The following is a 15,203-nucleotide window of genomic DNA, read 5'->3' as shown; positions in this document are numbered from 1 at the left end:
GTAGACCTATAGGGCGTATGCATTGATGCAAAGGTGAAGTCGTCTTCCCCTTATTAATGCCATTGAGAGCTCTGGGCTCTGCACCAGAAGTGTTTTTCCTTCTTCTCTGCCTTCCTTTTCTACATTTTCAAAAATATCAACAAAAACAAAAAAAACGCAAACTGATGAATAAAGAAACTGCCTTAAGGAATGGGTGTGTAGTTCTCAGCCTTCAGTGTCTCCAGCTCTGCTCCGCTGTGTGCCTGATGAGAATTCCCGACAACGTGCTGTCAGCTCATTTATAGAGTGGGGGGGGAGAGAGTTGGGCGCTGGGGTCCCTGGGAGGTTTGCTCATTAACATGCTGCGGTATCCACAGCATTCGTCACAACTCTGGCAGAAAGAGTGTGATGGAGAAGATGCAGCCAACTCTGGTTTAGCTCAGTGCCTGTTTAACATTGGTGTTTAGAGATCAGCGTCTCCTGTGCTCATTTGCGCATGAGTCCTTTATTTCCCTGTATCAAATATTTTTGTTATATATATTTTTTTAATTCGAAAGTTTGCTTGTGGAACAGTGCAGTAAATCTTAGCTGCCTTACACTTCACAGGACATGTTCCTTAATCCCACAATGTTTGGTGCTTTTTTTTTGCTTCCAGTTTCCTGATGCATTACATAAGAAATCAATTATTAGGCTTAAAGTGATAGGATCTGGGTCCATGTGTACACACACCATCGAATGTTCATATCACTGTAGCTGCTGTGACCAAATTAATTCTGATGAGTAATAAACCTTGCTCGTGGGAAGGGTGCAGGAGGATTCAACGTTGCTGAGAACTTTTTGCCAAAGCACTGAGGGCTGTCTGGGAGAGATGAGGAGACACACTGTGGTAAATTCTTCCCACAGTGGATTAGGCCACCTTCTAGCTCTGCTGATGCTAACTGGTCAGGTGAACAGTTGTTTAATCCCTTAATTCCTATACTCACTCACACAGTGTCACAGATGTACTGCACTGGTGACTGGGGGTGTTAAAGATCAATGTGCTTGTACAGTGATGCAGGTTATGAGGGCAACAGGCCATGTGTTTGGACTTCCATAGAGGGAAAGGAGGTCAGTGGAGATTTGCATTTCCTCTATGCAGCCAGAGCAAGAGGCCTGGTGGCAGCTGGGCGACTCGGGCTTTGTCCCTCTCCAGGAGTTTGGCTGCACGTACCCAACTGAAGGCCACATGGGCAGGGGGTTTAGCAGCTGCAGCATCCAGGCCTTGTTGCTACCGGACTGCTTCTACCTGCTCCGGCCTCCTGCACACATATGGCGTCACATGTGGAGCTCTGTTTTAATGAGACCCACTAACTACATTATGAGCTTCTGCCAGTGGATGTATGCAGATTGGACATCTGCACCATCTGAGTCCTCTTTGTGCACTGTGCTCACTGGTGCTGGTGTCTCTGGAAGCCAGCTTTTTTTTTTTTTCTTTCTTTTTTTATATTCACTTTCAAGGTGTCAGGCTGCCAGGTGCTGCCTTCCAGGTGAATGCTCTTTGCAAACACCTGATTCAAATTACTCTTGCTCTGTTCTTTCTGTTGAAGTCTATGCTTTTGTTGGAAGTCCAAAGCAGATCTAAAATAATGCTATAATAATAATAATCAGTATTTGAGTAATCTTGATCTCAGTGTCAATTGAACTTATGGTCTCCAGACATCAGACTAATGTGGTTGACTCTGTCACTCAGCCACACTGGTTGTGTAGGTTTGTTGAGTGTAGAAGGCTGGTCAGCACACAGGTATGCAGGTCAGCGTTTCACTCTCAGGTGTGTTCTTGTACAGTGAACCTTCACATCACGATATCAGTTCATTCCGGAGCCACCACCTTATGGTGGAAATGTTTTATTGTCAGACCATTAATGTATTAAACATTGTCTTTGTACCCAATCCCACAAAGGTGTTTTTTTTTTTTTTTTTAAATTGCACAAAGAGACTATTTCTAGCTCAAGTACATGTTTTGCAGTGTTAACATAATTAACAGGATTTAAAAAAAATAAAAAACATAATAAAAAGAATGAAGGCAGAACACATGGGTTTGGCACCATTGCAGTGGCAGCCTGAGTGAATTTCCTCATGGGGTTAATAAAGTATGATTGTTGCTATTTACATGTAAAAATAAATTTTAATGCATGCTTATCTTAGACTAGAAGAGCTGCTGGCTGATATCTGGTGGTGGTGTGGTGAGTAAAAAAAACACACACACATAAAATTGAATTTTAATAAATGTCACAATCGGCATGATCAGAGGATTGCCACTTCTACCATGGTCAGGGAAACAATGAGGCCACTTCACCCACATCTCCAACTAGATACATCAACCCACTAGACAGCTGCTCATTGGCTGAGAATACCCGCATTCTTATTGCTGATTGGCTGTCATTCCACCCACATCTCCGTTGTCACGTACACAGGCTCCGAAGAATGTCAATCATATTCGCATCTTACGAAAACAGTCATATCATGGAACTCATAATAAGTCATCATAAGGTGAAATAAATGTATGTGAGGGTTTACTGTAATTTATACACCACTTTGAGTCTGTAGTAATATCACTCTCAAGTTGTGTGTAGGAATGACAGCATCTCACAGAGAGACTTGGGTTTATCACTGCAGCATCATAGTGGGTCGTTTGTGTATAGGAATTTCAGTATCCATAACAGCTGCCTGTCGTGTGTCCTGTTGGTTGGATGATGTTTCGCAGCTGTGGCTGGATTAACCTTGTTCTCTATGCACCCCGCACCTTAATCTGGGGTGATGCTGTAATCATGCTGCATGGGACCCTGGACCATCTGTCAGCCAGATGTGGCTCTTGCCCGCTGTTCGTCCTGCACGTTCACCCTGTTCCTCCAGTATTACTCCCTCACAGCCATGGAAGATGGGAAGCAGGATGGCGCTTACCCGCTGCTTCTGGCGGAAACACTCCCTCATCCAGATCCTGGACAAAACTCCTATGCTTTCAAAAGTTTCTATGAAATTGTTTTGGTTAGTAGGTGCCTGGTTAGCCAGGACAGCCCAAACCGGCTTTCTCGCCCCCACATCTCCTACATGCGGAGTGGCCGCTGTAGTCTCCCTACCAGCCGCACGCCCCGAGTTCTGACAACATGCTAAGTATAGGCCTGGAAACAGTTCTTTATCCACTTTCATGTAGGCAGCATTGAATCTGTTTCCTTTTGTAGCAGTCCAGAGAAGCAGCGGGCCTCTGCTGCGTGGGAGCGCCATCATCCGGGACCCTAGCGGCTGTAGCGTTTCCCCCTGCCAAACACACAGGCACACACATGCGCAGGCACACACAGAAAGGCACCTGTCTCTGCCAAACCCTTATTGAGCCATCTCTTCTTCCTCCCACACCATGCACTCTAGTGCCAGGCTGTGTGAAAGTGATTGTTATCCGTGGTCTCTTTCAGGTCCTCCTCAGTCAAGTGCACCGACTCCGAGCTCTGGACCTGCTTGGCCGGTTTCTGGACCTTGGGCCCTGGGCAGTCAGCCTGGTGAGCAAGGGACACAGAGCAACCCATACTTTAAACAGATGCAAGCCATTGTTAATTTTTTGGCCCTTTGGGCCACCTACAGATGGACAGTCTTAGTTTTGGACATTTGTTTGCTTACTTGTTTAACTGAGGCTGTTTTTCCAGAGCTGCTTTGACTTTTTTTTTTTTTTTTCTTTGCATTTTTATTGCATGATACAGATGGATAATGTACTTTACACAGGCCCAAAATGAGTGCATTTGTTCAGACAGGACACTGTGCAATGTGAATGTTCAGAACAAGTGGAGATTTCACTGGCTGATGTTACATATATTTAGAACATTGTTATTGAGTTGCTTTTATCTAAAGTGCCTTGCATAGCTTCCAGTTTTACAGGTTTCACCATTTGTGCAGCTTGATATTTTCACTGAAATACTTTGTGGTTTACGCAAGTGGTACATCATCAGGAGCCTTGCTGACAATGGGACCTGTTACCTCCTTGTCTGTAGTCTGCATTTATTGTGTGGCTGCCAGCTGCCCTATAGTGTGACCAGTATTTTCTTATCCTCTTAGGCGCTGTCGGTAGGCATATTCCCCTACGTGCTGAAACTGCTGCAGAGCTCTGCCCGGGAATTGCGACCCCTCCTGGTATTCATTTGGGCAAAGATTCTGGCAGTGGACAGTGTGAGTAACTCGCTGCTAATAAGTGGCTCAGAACTGCATGCATTCGTTTTATATTGTTGTCTAAAGAACTCAGGGCATATCACTCTAATTCTGTTGTATTGCACAGCAGTACAATGACAGTCTTCAATTCAGTTTATGGGCATCCAGTCTTTCTGGCCTACCAGTGTCACGCCCTCATAAGAGTGGTGCTTGCGTGGTACGCGAGGCAGAGTTCTGAGAGATGTGCCCTCTGTGCATCAAGTCTGCTACAACGCTTGGTGCATGGCTCACCTGTTACCACCTCTGCCAAAGACAACAAGCTGAGATTCATTAGTGATGGCCATTTGAGATTAATGGATGAAAGGATGTGGGGGTGTTGCCCATGCTGGCCCTCTAGAATTCATTTGCCTTCTACAGCATTACTTCATTCCAAGATGGTGCCAAATTCAAGACAGCCAAGGACCCAAGAAGGTCTTGACTTAAGTAGGCTGAGCGGAGTAGAGAAGCTGGGAGCTTCTCTGGGTGAATGAGCCCTAGCGATTCCACTGGTAGTTCGGGAAGAGAGGTGCAATGTGATTTCACTTGGAACCATAGCTTCAGGATGGCAGTGAAAGAAGGTTGGATTGATGGTGCTTGTGTTGCTGGTATGGGACAGTTTTTTTTTTTTTTTTTTGTTCTCTGGCAGGAGAAATATAGGGTCCGCTTAAGCCCTTCACACTGAAATGCCCACCCTGCTGCAGCTGACATCCCCAGCTCCATCCCCAGGTGGCAAGGTCAACCTGCTCTAGACATGCTTTTTTGTTCTCACCAGATGGTCCTGGCCCCATCCCCCCTGCCTTCATCAACTGTTAGGCTTCACCCCTTAGTTGTCCCTACAAGTGTTAAACATATCCATGCAGCCCTTGGCTGAGTCCTATGCTTGTGTGTATAATCTTTATTTTCTTTTCATTGGAATGATTCCTACAGTAATGATGCACAGTTGGACATATTGAGATGTTCATTTTGAAGCATCATCATTCACTTAACTGAATTGTGATAAGTAATTTAAAATTTCCCCAATTCCTTGTTCTAATATTTGTTTTTCCACACGTTTTTTGCCGACGTCTCTATTTATCTAGAATCATGACAGTAGCTAATGTCAACAGTTCCTCTCTCAACAAAACATTGTCGCAGGATCGCTAATTAGCAGCCACTGGTGAATTGGCTACCTCTGGGGTGTGTACGCTGCTTTACTGTCTCTGCTCTGAAAAAGGAGATTGAGAGAAGAAGCTTGGGCCTGCGGTAGTTGTGTTCAAAGAGCCTAGCAGACACAGAACCACAGGTTATTTCATAGTGGTCACAGTAGCCCAGCTGAGGCCTGGTGCCTGGCACTCAAACAAAAGGCTTTGCCCTTCTACAAAACAGCGCACATGTCTGCTTCAGAGCTAAAATCTCTTTTTTCCAACAGTTGCTGTTACACACGTGTTCTTTGCAGTCACTTCTCTCCAAATTAGGCTTCAAAGGCACATCTTTGCTGGGGAGACAGAAAACACTTGAGTGGTGTTAGTGCAGGCACTTCTCTGAAACGTTATAGGTGGGCAGGGGAGAATAACTTGACTCCCCTGTGCGTCCAGTCGGCTCCGCATGTTTTACATGGTTTGCCGGCATGCGTCCTGTGCCTAGTGGTGTTAGTTCTCCCTCAGACACTTTGTGGAACCTTACTCTTGTGTTTTTGCCATGACTTTGTTTTCTGCACAAACTGCACCGTTTGTATTCTTGTGAAGTAGGAGCATTCCACCAGTTTGCCATTAGGAGTCCAAAAGTGCCCTGAATAAATAATGCAGTTTGATCTGACAACTGAAGTGTAGTTTGCCTCTCTGATTCCCCACCTTTAATGTTGGCGGGTGGTATTTTCTTGCAGAAAGTCTCGGAAATACTGGTTCATCCCAGTGCCTTGGTCCAGGGTTGTCGTAAGGAGGGGAAACCACTAGAGCAGAACAAAAAATAATGACTTTTTTTTTATGTCTCGTCGTGTTGTGTTCCTATTCAGAGGTCACGCACGTTGTTACCACGTGTAATATGAGTTCAGACTTAGGATGGGAAATACTCTGCTTTGAGTTTTGTCTTCATGCTGTGCCTGCCACACAGAGACCTTCCTCTGATGGCCAAAGTGCCATTCCCTGTGCAGATAAAGCTGTATGGATGAGATTAATGGTATGTTTCATCCAGGCATCCTGCTGATCCACTTTGTTCCCTAAAAGGAGTGATTCATCACGATACTTTATTTGCACTTGTGGAAAAAAATTAGGAGCATTTGGGGGAAACATGAGAAGCTGAGAAACTTGCTGATGCCAGGTCATTACTGCCTCCGAATGGCTAGTGTGTTCATAGCTGCTAGGGTACAAGCAGGGCGGCCACAGGAGCTTGTGGAGTGTAAGGTAGGACAGAGGAAGCTCTTGTTTGCAGTGTAACTGTTTGACTTTTTTCTTTTTTTTTTTTTCTTTTTTTTCTTCTTTTTTAATTTCCTGTGACTGTCTGTCCTGCAGTCTTGTCAGGCTGACCTGGTAAAGGACAATGGACACAAGTACTTCCTGTCTGTGTTGGCTGACCCCTACATGCCTGTGAGTAGGACCATAAATCAGTCACAACCCCAGATGATATTTACACCTCCTTTAAACTACTTTACTTGCATATTCTTATCCATAAAGACAAGGTTTTAGTATAATTTTTTTGCCTCATATTGATGTGGGTCCCTGACCAGTGTTTCACTGTTGTGTGTCCCAGGCAGAGCATCGGACCATGGCAGTCTTCATTTTGGCTGTGATTGTGAACAGTTACACCACAGGACAGGTGGGTGCAGGACTGCTGCAAACAGGTAAATGTGGGAACTTCAGTGGGACCCTAAATACTTTAAGAATCATGCAAACTATCCGCCCATCGTGAGGAGAGGAACAAACCTTTATGGATGATGATTCCTTGCTTGGTGCAGGACTGGTGGTAAACTAGACTAAAAGAAAAACAAGTCTGCCTGGTATGCAGTTTTTTTTTTTTTGTGTATGGTCATTACTTTTCATCATCAAGAGAAGAGGGAGAAACGCTCTCAGCAGGTGAGACACACCTGAAAACTGAAAAGAAAAGATTGGTAGGAAGACACTGTTGTGGTAGAGCTCTGCTATTGATTCTGAAGCCCATGTGGTTGGCAGGGTCCTTTTTTTAGAGTCCTTATTTGCGACTGACGCTCTCCATTCCTCCAGCTCTTTCCCCCACGTGCAAAACCCCAGCATCATCAGGCTAAGTTTTCTCTCTCTCTCGGTCTGTCTCTCTCACTTCAGTAGTCAGATCAAAGTATCAGCTGATTCGGGTAGTGTTTTCCAGTTTGAGTTGCTCTCAGATGCAGATTGTTCTAAACTGATTTGATCCTTATCCTGACAGCAGTGTGTGGTTATATTGAACATCAGGGCTCTTATAGTGTTGCTGGGTCATGGGCTTTCTTCCATGGTCACCCAGATGCCACCCTGCACCAGTCTATCCTGACGCTGCTTTCCGCCTCTGATTCTCGCACCTATATCCACAGGAGGCCTGCCTGCAGGGCAACCTCATTGCCATTTGCCTGGAGCAGCTGAGCGACCCTCATCCCTTGTTGCGCCAGTGGGTTGCCATCTGCCTTGGCCGGATCTGGCAGAACTTTGACTCAGCGCGATGGTGCGGGGTGCGCGACAGCGCACACGAGAAGCTCTACAGCCTTTTGTCTGACCCCATCCCAGAGGTACACAGCACACCTGTCTGCACTGGCTGTGAGGGTTTGTTTATGTTAGCTGGTACTGTTCTCATTGATAAAAGTCAGCGCCGTTGTCCACTGCTGACTGCTGCTGGAAAGATGGATGTGATGCTGGATCTTGTTCTTCTCTGTCACTTTTTTCTCCTTTGAAGCATGGCTACTTGTCTCTCTGTCAGCCATAGACAGGAAAAATGTGGCTCTCTGAGCACTTGGGTAGGATCCTGTTGGAATTAATCTGGAATGAAAACAAGGCACAATGGGTAATATTTTGCGGGTTGAAAACAAGGCCGACTGGTAGCGTAGTGTTTAGAGCTGCTGCCTTGTAGTACCCTTCATTGAAGTACATACACTGAATTGGCACAGTAACATTTATGTAGCTGTAAATGACACAATAGCGTCACCTAACATAGTAAATCACTTTGGAGAAATGCGTCAGCTAAATAATAATAATGGAAAGCAGCAGTGTCCGGAGTAGGTGAACTGTTGGCGTGGTAAGTAAGAGGTTTCCGGGGTTTCTAGATACCTCTGCTTTTGTGACCTTAAGCAAGTCCTTATTTGTGAAATGGTCCTTTTTTTTGTCAATGCAGGTATCTTGTTGACCTTCATTATGGCCTGCTTGTACTTTGGCCTTACTAAAAACAGATTGTGCCCTGTGTGCTCCTCTTGTTGTTGTTCCTATTAACAATTAAGGTGTACTCTTCTCAATAGCTGTACAGAATCACTAATGTAGGCTGGTATAGGCCAGTTAGGTTGAATTTCTGCTACACGTCTGTGCTCCTAATGGCAGACAGGCCACCAGTAGATCTTGCCAAAGGCGCACTCAGCGCCAACCCCTTAGCTGCCTAATGCACGGTCTCGGCTACAGTAATAGAGAAATTACATTAAAGTTTAATTTCCAGCTCAGCTCAGATTTCTGTTTAAATAGAATATTCCTTCTTCTCTCTGCCCTTGTTTGGTTCCATTGATTGTCTCCCCTCTGATCTAATCTGTCTGGTATCATCTCAATTTAGCACTTACTTGAGTTTTACTCTTTATTGTCTGTTTTATCTAGTTAGGAGCTCGACCTCAGGGTTTAGGTGCAGACAGAGAGGATTTTTTTTTCCATGTATTTCACCTATACACCATCTTACCACTTACAAAATTGCAAGTAGGTGACTTAATTTTGTCCCCATATTTGTACATGTGAACATGTCATATTGATGATCTTCAGCGCTAACTGGTGCTTCCCCGTTGCCTGTATAATGGTCTGCATGTGGCTGTAGGTGCGCTGTGCTGCTGTTTTTGCCTTGGGCACCTTTGTGGGTAACTCAGCTGAGCGTACGGACCACTCAACCACCATCGACCACAATGTGGCAATGATGCTGGCACAGCTCATCAACGATGGGAGTCCCATGGTACGCAAGGTATGTGGACCGTGGCCTGCCGAGGGGCTCTCTATTAGTCAAACCAGACTCCACGGTTGCTCTTAACTACGCTGTCACCACACCTTTTTCTTCTTTAGATATTAAAGAAGTGTTTTAGTCTTAGAAAAATAGTGATTAATGGCTGAAGTACTCTAGGATTTTTTGTATAACAGTTTTTTAGGAGAAGTAACACAGTGGGAAAAGCTGCAGGATTGTGTCAGTCTTTAGGTTTGCGTTTATTGGTACAGACCTATCCCATAAAGCCTCTTTGGGGCCTGTAATAACAATGGAAGGCACCTGACCTGATTAGCTTCAGTTAAAATTGTATTCTGCCCGAATAAGTGAGATTATGTGTTGCTTCAGGTAAAACTACTGTCTAAGCAACACACAAACAAGAAATTTTGTTTATGTAATTATGTTTATGTTTATCGTAAATCACAAAATGTAAATGAGAAATTGCCAAAGCAAAAGTAAGGGGGCAAAAACTTTGAGTGTTGTGTGAAAGCAGTGCTATGTACAGAGTGTCAGTGAGCACAGCAGGGTGAGATAGAAAAAACCCTTTGACAACTATGGTCAGACCAGTAGGCTGTTCCCACAGGCTTGTGCTATAATGCCATTATGGACCATGACTGCTAAAGTACTTTATTCATTTGTGCATTGAAACATTGTTCACGCAAAGTGGATTGTACACTTTGTGTATGAACGCCTCTCCCAGCCAGGTGACCCCCCGACCCCCCTTGTCCCCACAGGAGCTCGTGGTAGCGCTCAGCCACCTGGTGGTACAATACGAGAGCAACTTCTGCACAGTGGCTCTGCAGTTCATGGAAGAAGAAAAGAACTACGCTGTGCCGTCGCCTGCCAGCAATGCAGGTGCCAGCTTTGCTGCCCTTCGGTGGTCACGAGGTCTGCTTGTCTCCCCTCGGTAGCTTTGGTGGCGGGTGATGTGAATACGCTGGACTGGTCGTGTGTTCAGTTGGACTGCGACAGATCAGTTGCCATCAGTGGATTACTGTACACTTCAGCTGACTTGGGCCCTCATCTGCTGCCCTGCGTCCTTCCGCTCTCCCTCTGTTTGTGTGTAGAACCTGGGAACCAGACTCAGATGAGGGAGAGCCCGGCCCGAATGCGTTCTGTCAGCTCCTACACCAACATCCGTGCCGCTACGACGACCCGTAACCTCAACAAGAGCCTACAGAACCTGAACCTCAGCGAGGAGGGTATGTCTACAATCCTGTACCCATCAGGACCTCAAAGGGAAATTACAGTATCTAAATAAGCCGCTTAGCAGTGGAAGAACCTGGAACAACACCCTGTCTGCTCCTGACATCTCTCAAATATTTACACTGACTAATGTGTGCTGGCACTTTCTTTTTATTACCTCAGCATACAAATATACATTACATAACGCTGCAACAAAAAACAAACACAGGAGGATGATTATCTAACATCATATAAAACTGATATGTCTCCTGCTTCTTTCAACATTTAATTTTATTGAGAGTAAATATATGAATGTTTTATTAAACCTCAAGCCTTAATTAAATGATTTATGTTTCCCTTTTTAATGAATTATTTCTTTGCCATTTTTTTAAGCTAACATGCTAAAGCAGTGACGTTACTATTATGATCCACTGCTGAATTTTTACGCGGAGGTTTTTTTAAAAAAAAAAAAAAAAAACCCTTCTATTCTACTGGTGCAACAATTACCATGAATTTTTTTTCCCACAGTTCCTCAGCCATCTCCCTGCTCTGCATGCACATCATTGTAGTTCTTAATCTGCTGCTGCAAACACAAGTGACCACATTTGCATAGTCATGTCTAGACAGAAATTATTCAGTGTATCATTTGTGTTAAATTAGCATTAATGGGTTTTACTCCAGAACCTGAGGTGGTATACAGCTAAACACGACACCCAGGACAACAGTGGTATGATGGAAAACGTTCACAGTGGAGTCGACCGGTAGTCTGCCCTGGATGTCACACCCAGGTCGATCATTAAGTGGGAGGTGGAATCATTACTGCCTTTTCTCCTCTGCCTCTCACTGTCTGCTTCGGATGAAAGGAGCGTACCAGCAGAGGATTTTGTAAGGGCTGAGGGCTTTAGGCAAGAAGTATTTTCTTGCTGGCATTGTTTGTTTATTTTTTCCTCCCTTTCCTGTTTCAAAACGGTTTTTTCCCTCTCTTCCATTGGGAGTGATCAAAAAGCAGTGTAAATCCTTACCCTCTGCTCAAGATGCTCTGTGTTACACGCAGACTGGAAGACATATGTTTGCTGTGAGCTCAGCCCCTGACCTTTTCTAGTCCCTCTCGCTGACTCATGTGTCAGCTGGCCACCCCCTGGAGGAGAGCTAATCTCGCACCCTTGTGGCATTCTCTCCAAGTACCTCTGTGCACGTGAGACCCAGCCCTCTCTGTTCTGTGGGCCCGGTGGGGAGCCGCTGTTGGAGATGCAGTCATGGCCACCAGGCTTGCAAACACAGCCCACGGGCCTTGGAAACCGTTTTTTTTCTTTCACTACGTCTAGTTGTGTAACAGTGGCTCCTCTTAGTGTGTTCCTCAAAGAGAAAGTCGTGATAAATAGAAATATGCCCTCCTCCTTCCCAGCCACATTTAACAACACGCTGAATAAAGTCCTCAAAGTATTACAGAAGTTGTTTTTCATGCTTCATAGACTGTGCATACCTAATGGGATGCAGTTGGTGCGCTTCATTGCAGTGCTCATGTCGGTGAATCACACTGTAAACACTACAGTCACAAGGAATGAATGATTAAAGAGGTTTACATCTGCCTTTCTCTGTGCGTATTTCTCTCTCTTGTTCTTTGTGCGTATGTGGGCATGTTTCTGTCACACACAGGTGGCTCTGTGGCCTTCTCCCCTGGGAATCTCAGCACCAGCAGCAGCGCCAGCAGCACCTTGGGCAGCCCAGACAACGACGAGTATATCCTGTCTTTCGAGACCATCGACAAGATGAGGAGGGTCAGCTCCTATTCCTCACTCAATTCACTCATTGGTAAGGCTCTGAAAGTCCTCTCAGGAGCTGTCTAGTTGTCCTCTCAATTCACTCTCAGCGTGGTAGTAGAGCGTCTTTTGTTTATTTATTTAGGTAAACTCTGGGGGCACGAAGCCAGGCTGTGTTTGTCTGGTTTTCCACTCTGCGGTTAATCACACTTTCTTGCCTGCAGTCTGTAGAAGAATAGCTTCATTTCTTGTGCTCTCGGTAATTATAAAAGCAGCAAATGCAGCTAAAGCGTGCGTTCGGTGTCGAAATGTGCTGTGCTGCTGCAATCAGTGCAGACGTGGAGAGGGCTGTCAGTGAATAGTCTTTCCTCCTGTCATCCGTTTTATGCCAGAACGACGAGAAGGAGCTATGAGCTTGGTGGCTTCCTGGTATGGTTTACTACTTTTTTGAGAAACCTCAGAATGATTATTAAATTCATGTAGTATTTAGCTGACACCTTTTCGTCCAAGGTGACTTCCGGTGCTGGATACACTGTAGTAGACTGCCTACAGTCAGTCACTCATGTGTACACCAGAGCAACACCCTCTGCTATTCGCTCACACACTGTGGGCAATTTAGAGTCACCAGTTCACTTTAAACACGTGCCTGTGGACAGTGGGAGGAAACCCACACGAATATGGGAAGAACATGCAAACTCCACGCAGACTGAACAGGGATCGAACCAACTTCCTCTTGCACCATCCAGTTACTGTGAAATATTTGCATTCCTTGCTGTGCCACTTGATGAGGTTCTTACTCTAGATTATAAATTAGTTTAGTTTGCTGATGCATTTATGTTTAAAACAAAAGATCTATTGCTTTCCACTGTGATATTATGAGGAAATCGTTCTGTTTCCTGCGCAGTGTACTTGGTTTCTGGATTATGCTTCATCTAGGGTGTGTCTAATGATAAAAGTACAATGGAAATTGACTTCCACTGTCCCTCTGTGGCTGTCTGGTTCAATATTTGGCTCAAGGACATTCTGAGTCCCCCAAGGTGCAGAAAACCCCACACTGGGGGCACAGAGTGCTTTTCCTGGTTTTCCCCACTGACATGCCAAGTGCTAATTCCTGAATGGCTCTGTGATTGGCAGGAGCCTCTATGTGTTCTGACACACAGTTTGTGTGGTGAGAAACCATTTACTCCATAGCATCCCCCAGGGTGGCAGCTTGTGCGATTCGAGTCGGGTGGGGTTGGTAAGAAGTCCACAGCTATTGATTGTGGTTTTAGAGAAGCTAGTTTCTGTGGCTCTGACAACCAAAGCTGTCACTGCGTAATATCCCATTGCTACTAGAGTCCAGACACCCTTCTGACACAGAACCCAGGACCACAGCCACTCTTCCAAAAGTAGACTGACTAAAGGCATGCATTGTGAGCAGGTATAAAAAAAAAGACATACTGATTTGACCTATACTTGCACTTGGGGCTATGTGGTTAGTGACACATATTTGAGACCTCAAAACATTAATACAGTGAAACAAAATGCTTCCAAGTGGCTTTTTATTAAAATGCAATTTATTGCAGTATTGAAATCTACAAGGCCAGGTTTTTACTGAGCCACAAATTCACCAGGCAGTTTTTTTTTCCCCGACAGTTGGTTTTGTATTCTGCAACCAGAGAAATGAGGGAGACTTGGGCATCCTTGTTGTGAAGTGATTGAATTAAAATTCTTTCTTATGGGGGGAAAAAATCTGTTCCTAGACAACAATCTATAACAAGTTTTTATGGATAACACTGAGGCACTATGTACCATTACCAACAGTGTTTGTGCTAGATAGTCCTCACTTGATCATGTCATTAAAGGTTTTGTTATGCTAGTGTTAGGGTAGTTATGTTGTTAGTTTTTATGTGATTGTGATACGTGTGCTTGTGGCTGCAGCAGCACAAAGAGAGGAGGGAGGTGGCAAACCTGAGATGCAGACCAGACAGCACGCCTGCAAGAGAAAATTCAGCCCTTCACCTTAAGTCTCTCACTGTTCTCTCTCACAAATCAGTTTTTCTAAATAGTATGAGTAAAACACAAGTTTGACACACACCTTCACTCTGCCCTCAATCCTGCTCCTTGAAAGAACCATGCATCTCACAATGATTTAAATAACTGACTTTTATATAGTTATGTATTTCTAGTTTATTTCTGTAAGGACTCAAATGACCCAGATTCAAATCCCTCTCCTGCTGTAGTACCTTTGATCAATTGCCCCCAGTAAAAATTACCCTGGTGTATATCTGGGCAAGAAGTTGTGAGTAGCTGAACATTTATAGTCCTAAGTATCTAGCATCACAGTCTGGGACTCAGCATGGATTAGCAACCCGATCTGTATGCGCTAGAACAGTCTCACTGGACACCATGCAGATATTCATGGTAGGCCAGGATGAGAAATGCACAGGTTCAATAATCATAAGACACAGGCTTTTGATTCTTCTAGTTTAATAGGGAATAGTTTACAGAGCTTCTGCTGTTGAAAGAGCATAGGAGTAGTAGTTTTGGCTCCTGGGTAGTGGGAGAGATCTTGGAGCAATGAATATCTTACTAGAATGTGCCCAGCCCTCTCTTTGAAAGGTTGAGCACAAAGGACCTGTTGCAGGGATTTGTCTCCTGAGTGAAGATCCATAGTATGAGTCATGATGTATAAAGAGCCACTCTTCAGAGGAGGAAGAGCAAAAGGTTTCAGTACTATTGGACTATCATTGATGTGAGCATCTGTCAGCAGAGATTACCAAACTCAGTAGAGTTGGAAAGGGGAGAATTTCAGATGAAGATCATGAAAAAAATTTAGGCATCTGGCAAGTCGAGCCCCTTCAGTGAGGAAGTTCAAGATGAGCAAGCCAGTGCAGCAGTGAGATCCCCTGCATTAGGGTACAGGATTTATGGCCCAGCAACACTACATTATAAC

The 15,203-nt window shown here is 44.7% G+C and overlaps 1 protein-coding gene across 5 annotated transcripts in view; it reads left to right on the top strand.

The window, feature by feature from the left end:
* rptor (regulatory associated protein of MTOR, complex 1) overlaps positions 1–15,203 on the top strand; it is a 126,197-nt gene that overhangs the window by 69,546 nt on the left and 41,448 nt on the right. For 3 of the 5 annotated variants that reach the window (XM_029246691.1, XM_029246693.1, XM_029246690.1), the window contains 9 exons: positions 3,425–3,508; positions 4,059–4,169; positions 6,674–6,748; positions 6,912–6,977; positions 7,702–7,893; positions 9,168–9,308; positions 10,058–10,211; positions 10,391–10,525; positions 12,165–12,320. In XM_029246691.1, coding sequence (XP_029102524.1) covers positions 3,425–3,508; positions 4,059–4,169; positions 6,674–6,748; positions 6,912–6,977; positions 7,702–7,893; positions 9,168–9,308; positions 10,058–10,211; positions 10,391–10,525; positions 12,165–12,320 — 1,114 coding nt within the window. The remainder of the gene's footprint in view (positions 1–3,424; positions 3,509–4,058; positions 4,170–6,673; positions 6,749–6,911; positions 6,978–7,701; positions 7,894–9,167; positions 9,309–10,057; positions 10,212–10,390; positions 10,526–12,164; positions 12,321–15,203) is intronic. The other 2 variants (XM_029246692.1, XM_029246694.1) reach the window with 1 other exon arrangement.

This window comes from Scleropages formosus, chromosome 20 (assembly GCF_900964775.1).
Source record: "Scleropages formosus chromosome 20, fSclFor1.1, whole genome shotgun sequence".
Taxonomy (NCBI): domain Eukaryota; kingdom Metazoa; phylum Chordata; class Actinopteri; order Osteoglossiformes; family Osteoglossidae; genus Scleropages; species Scleropages formosus.
Note: the sequence above shows the minus strand (reverse complement) of the source record. Positions and strands in the feature narration are given on the sequence as shown.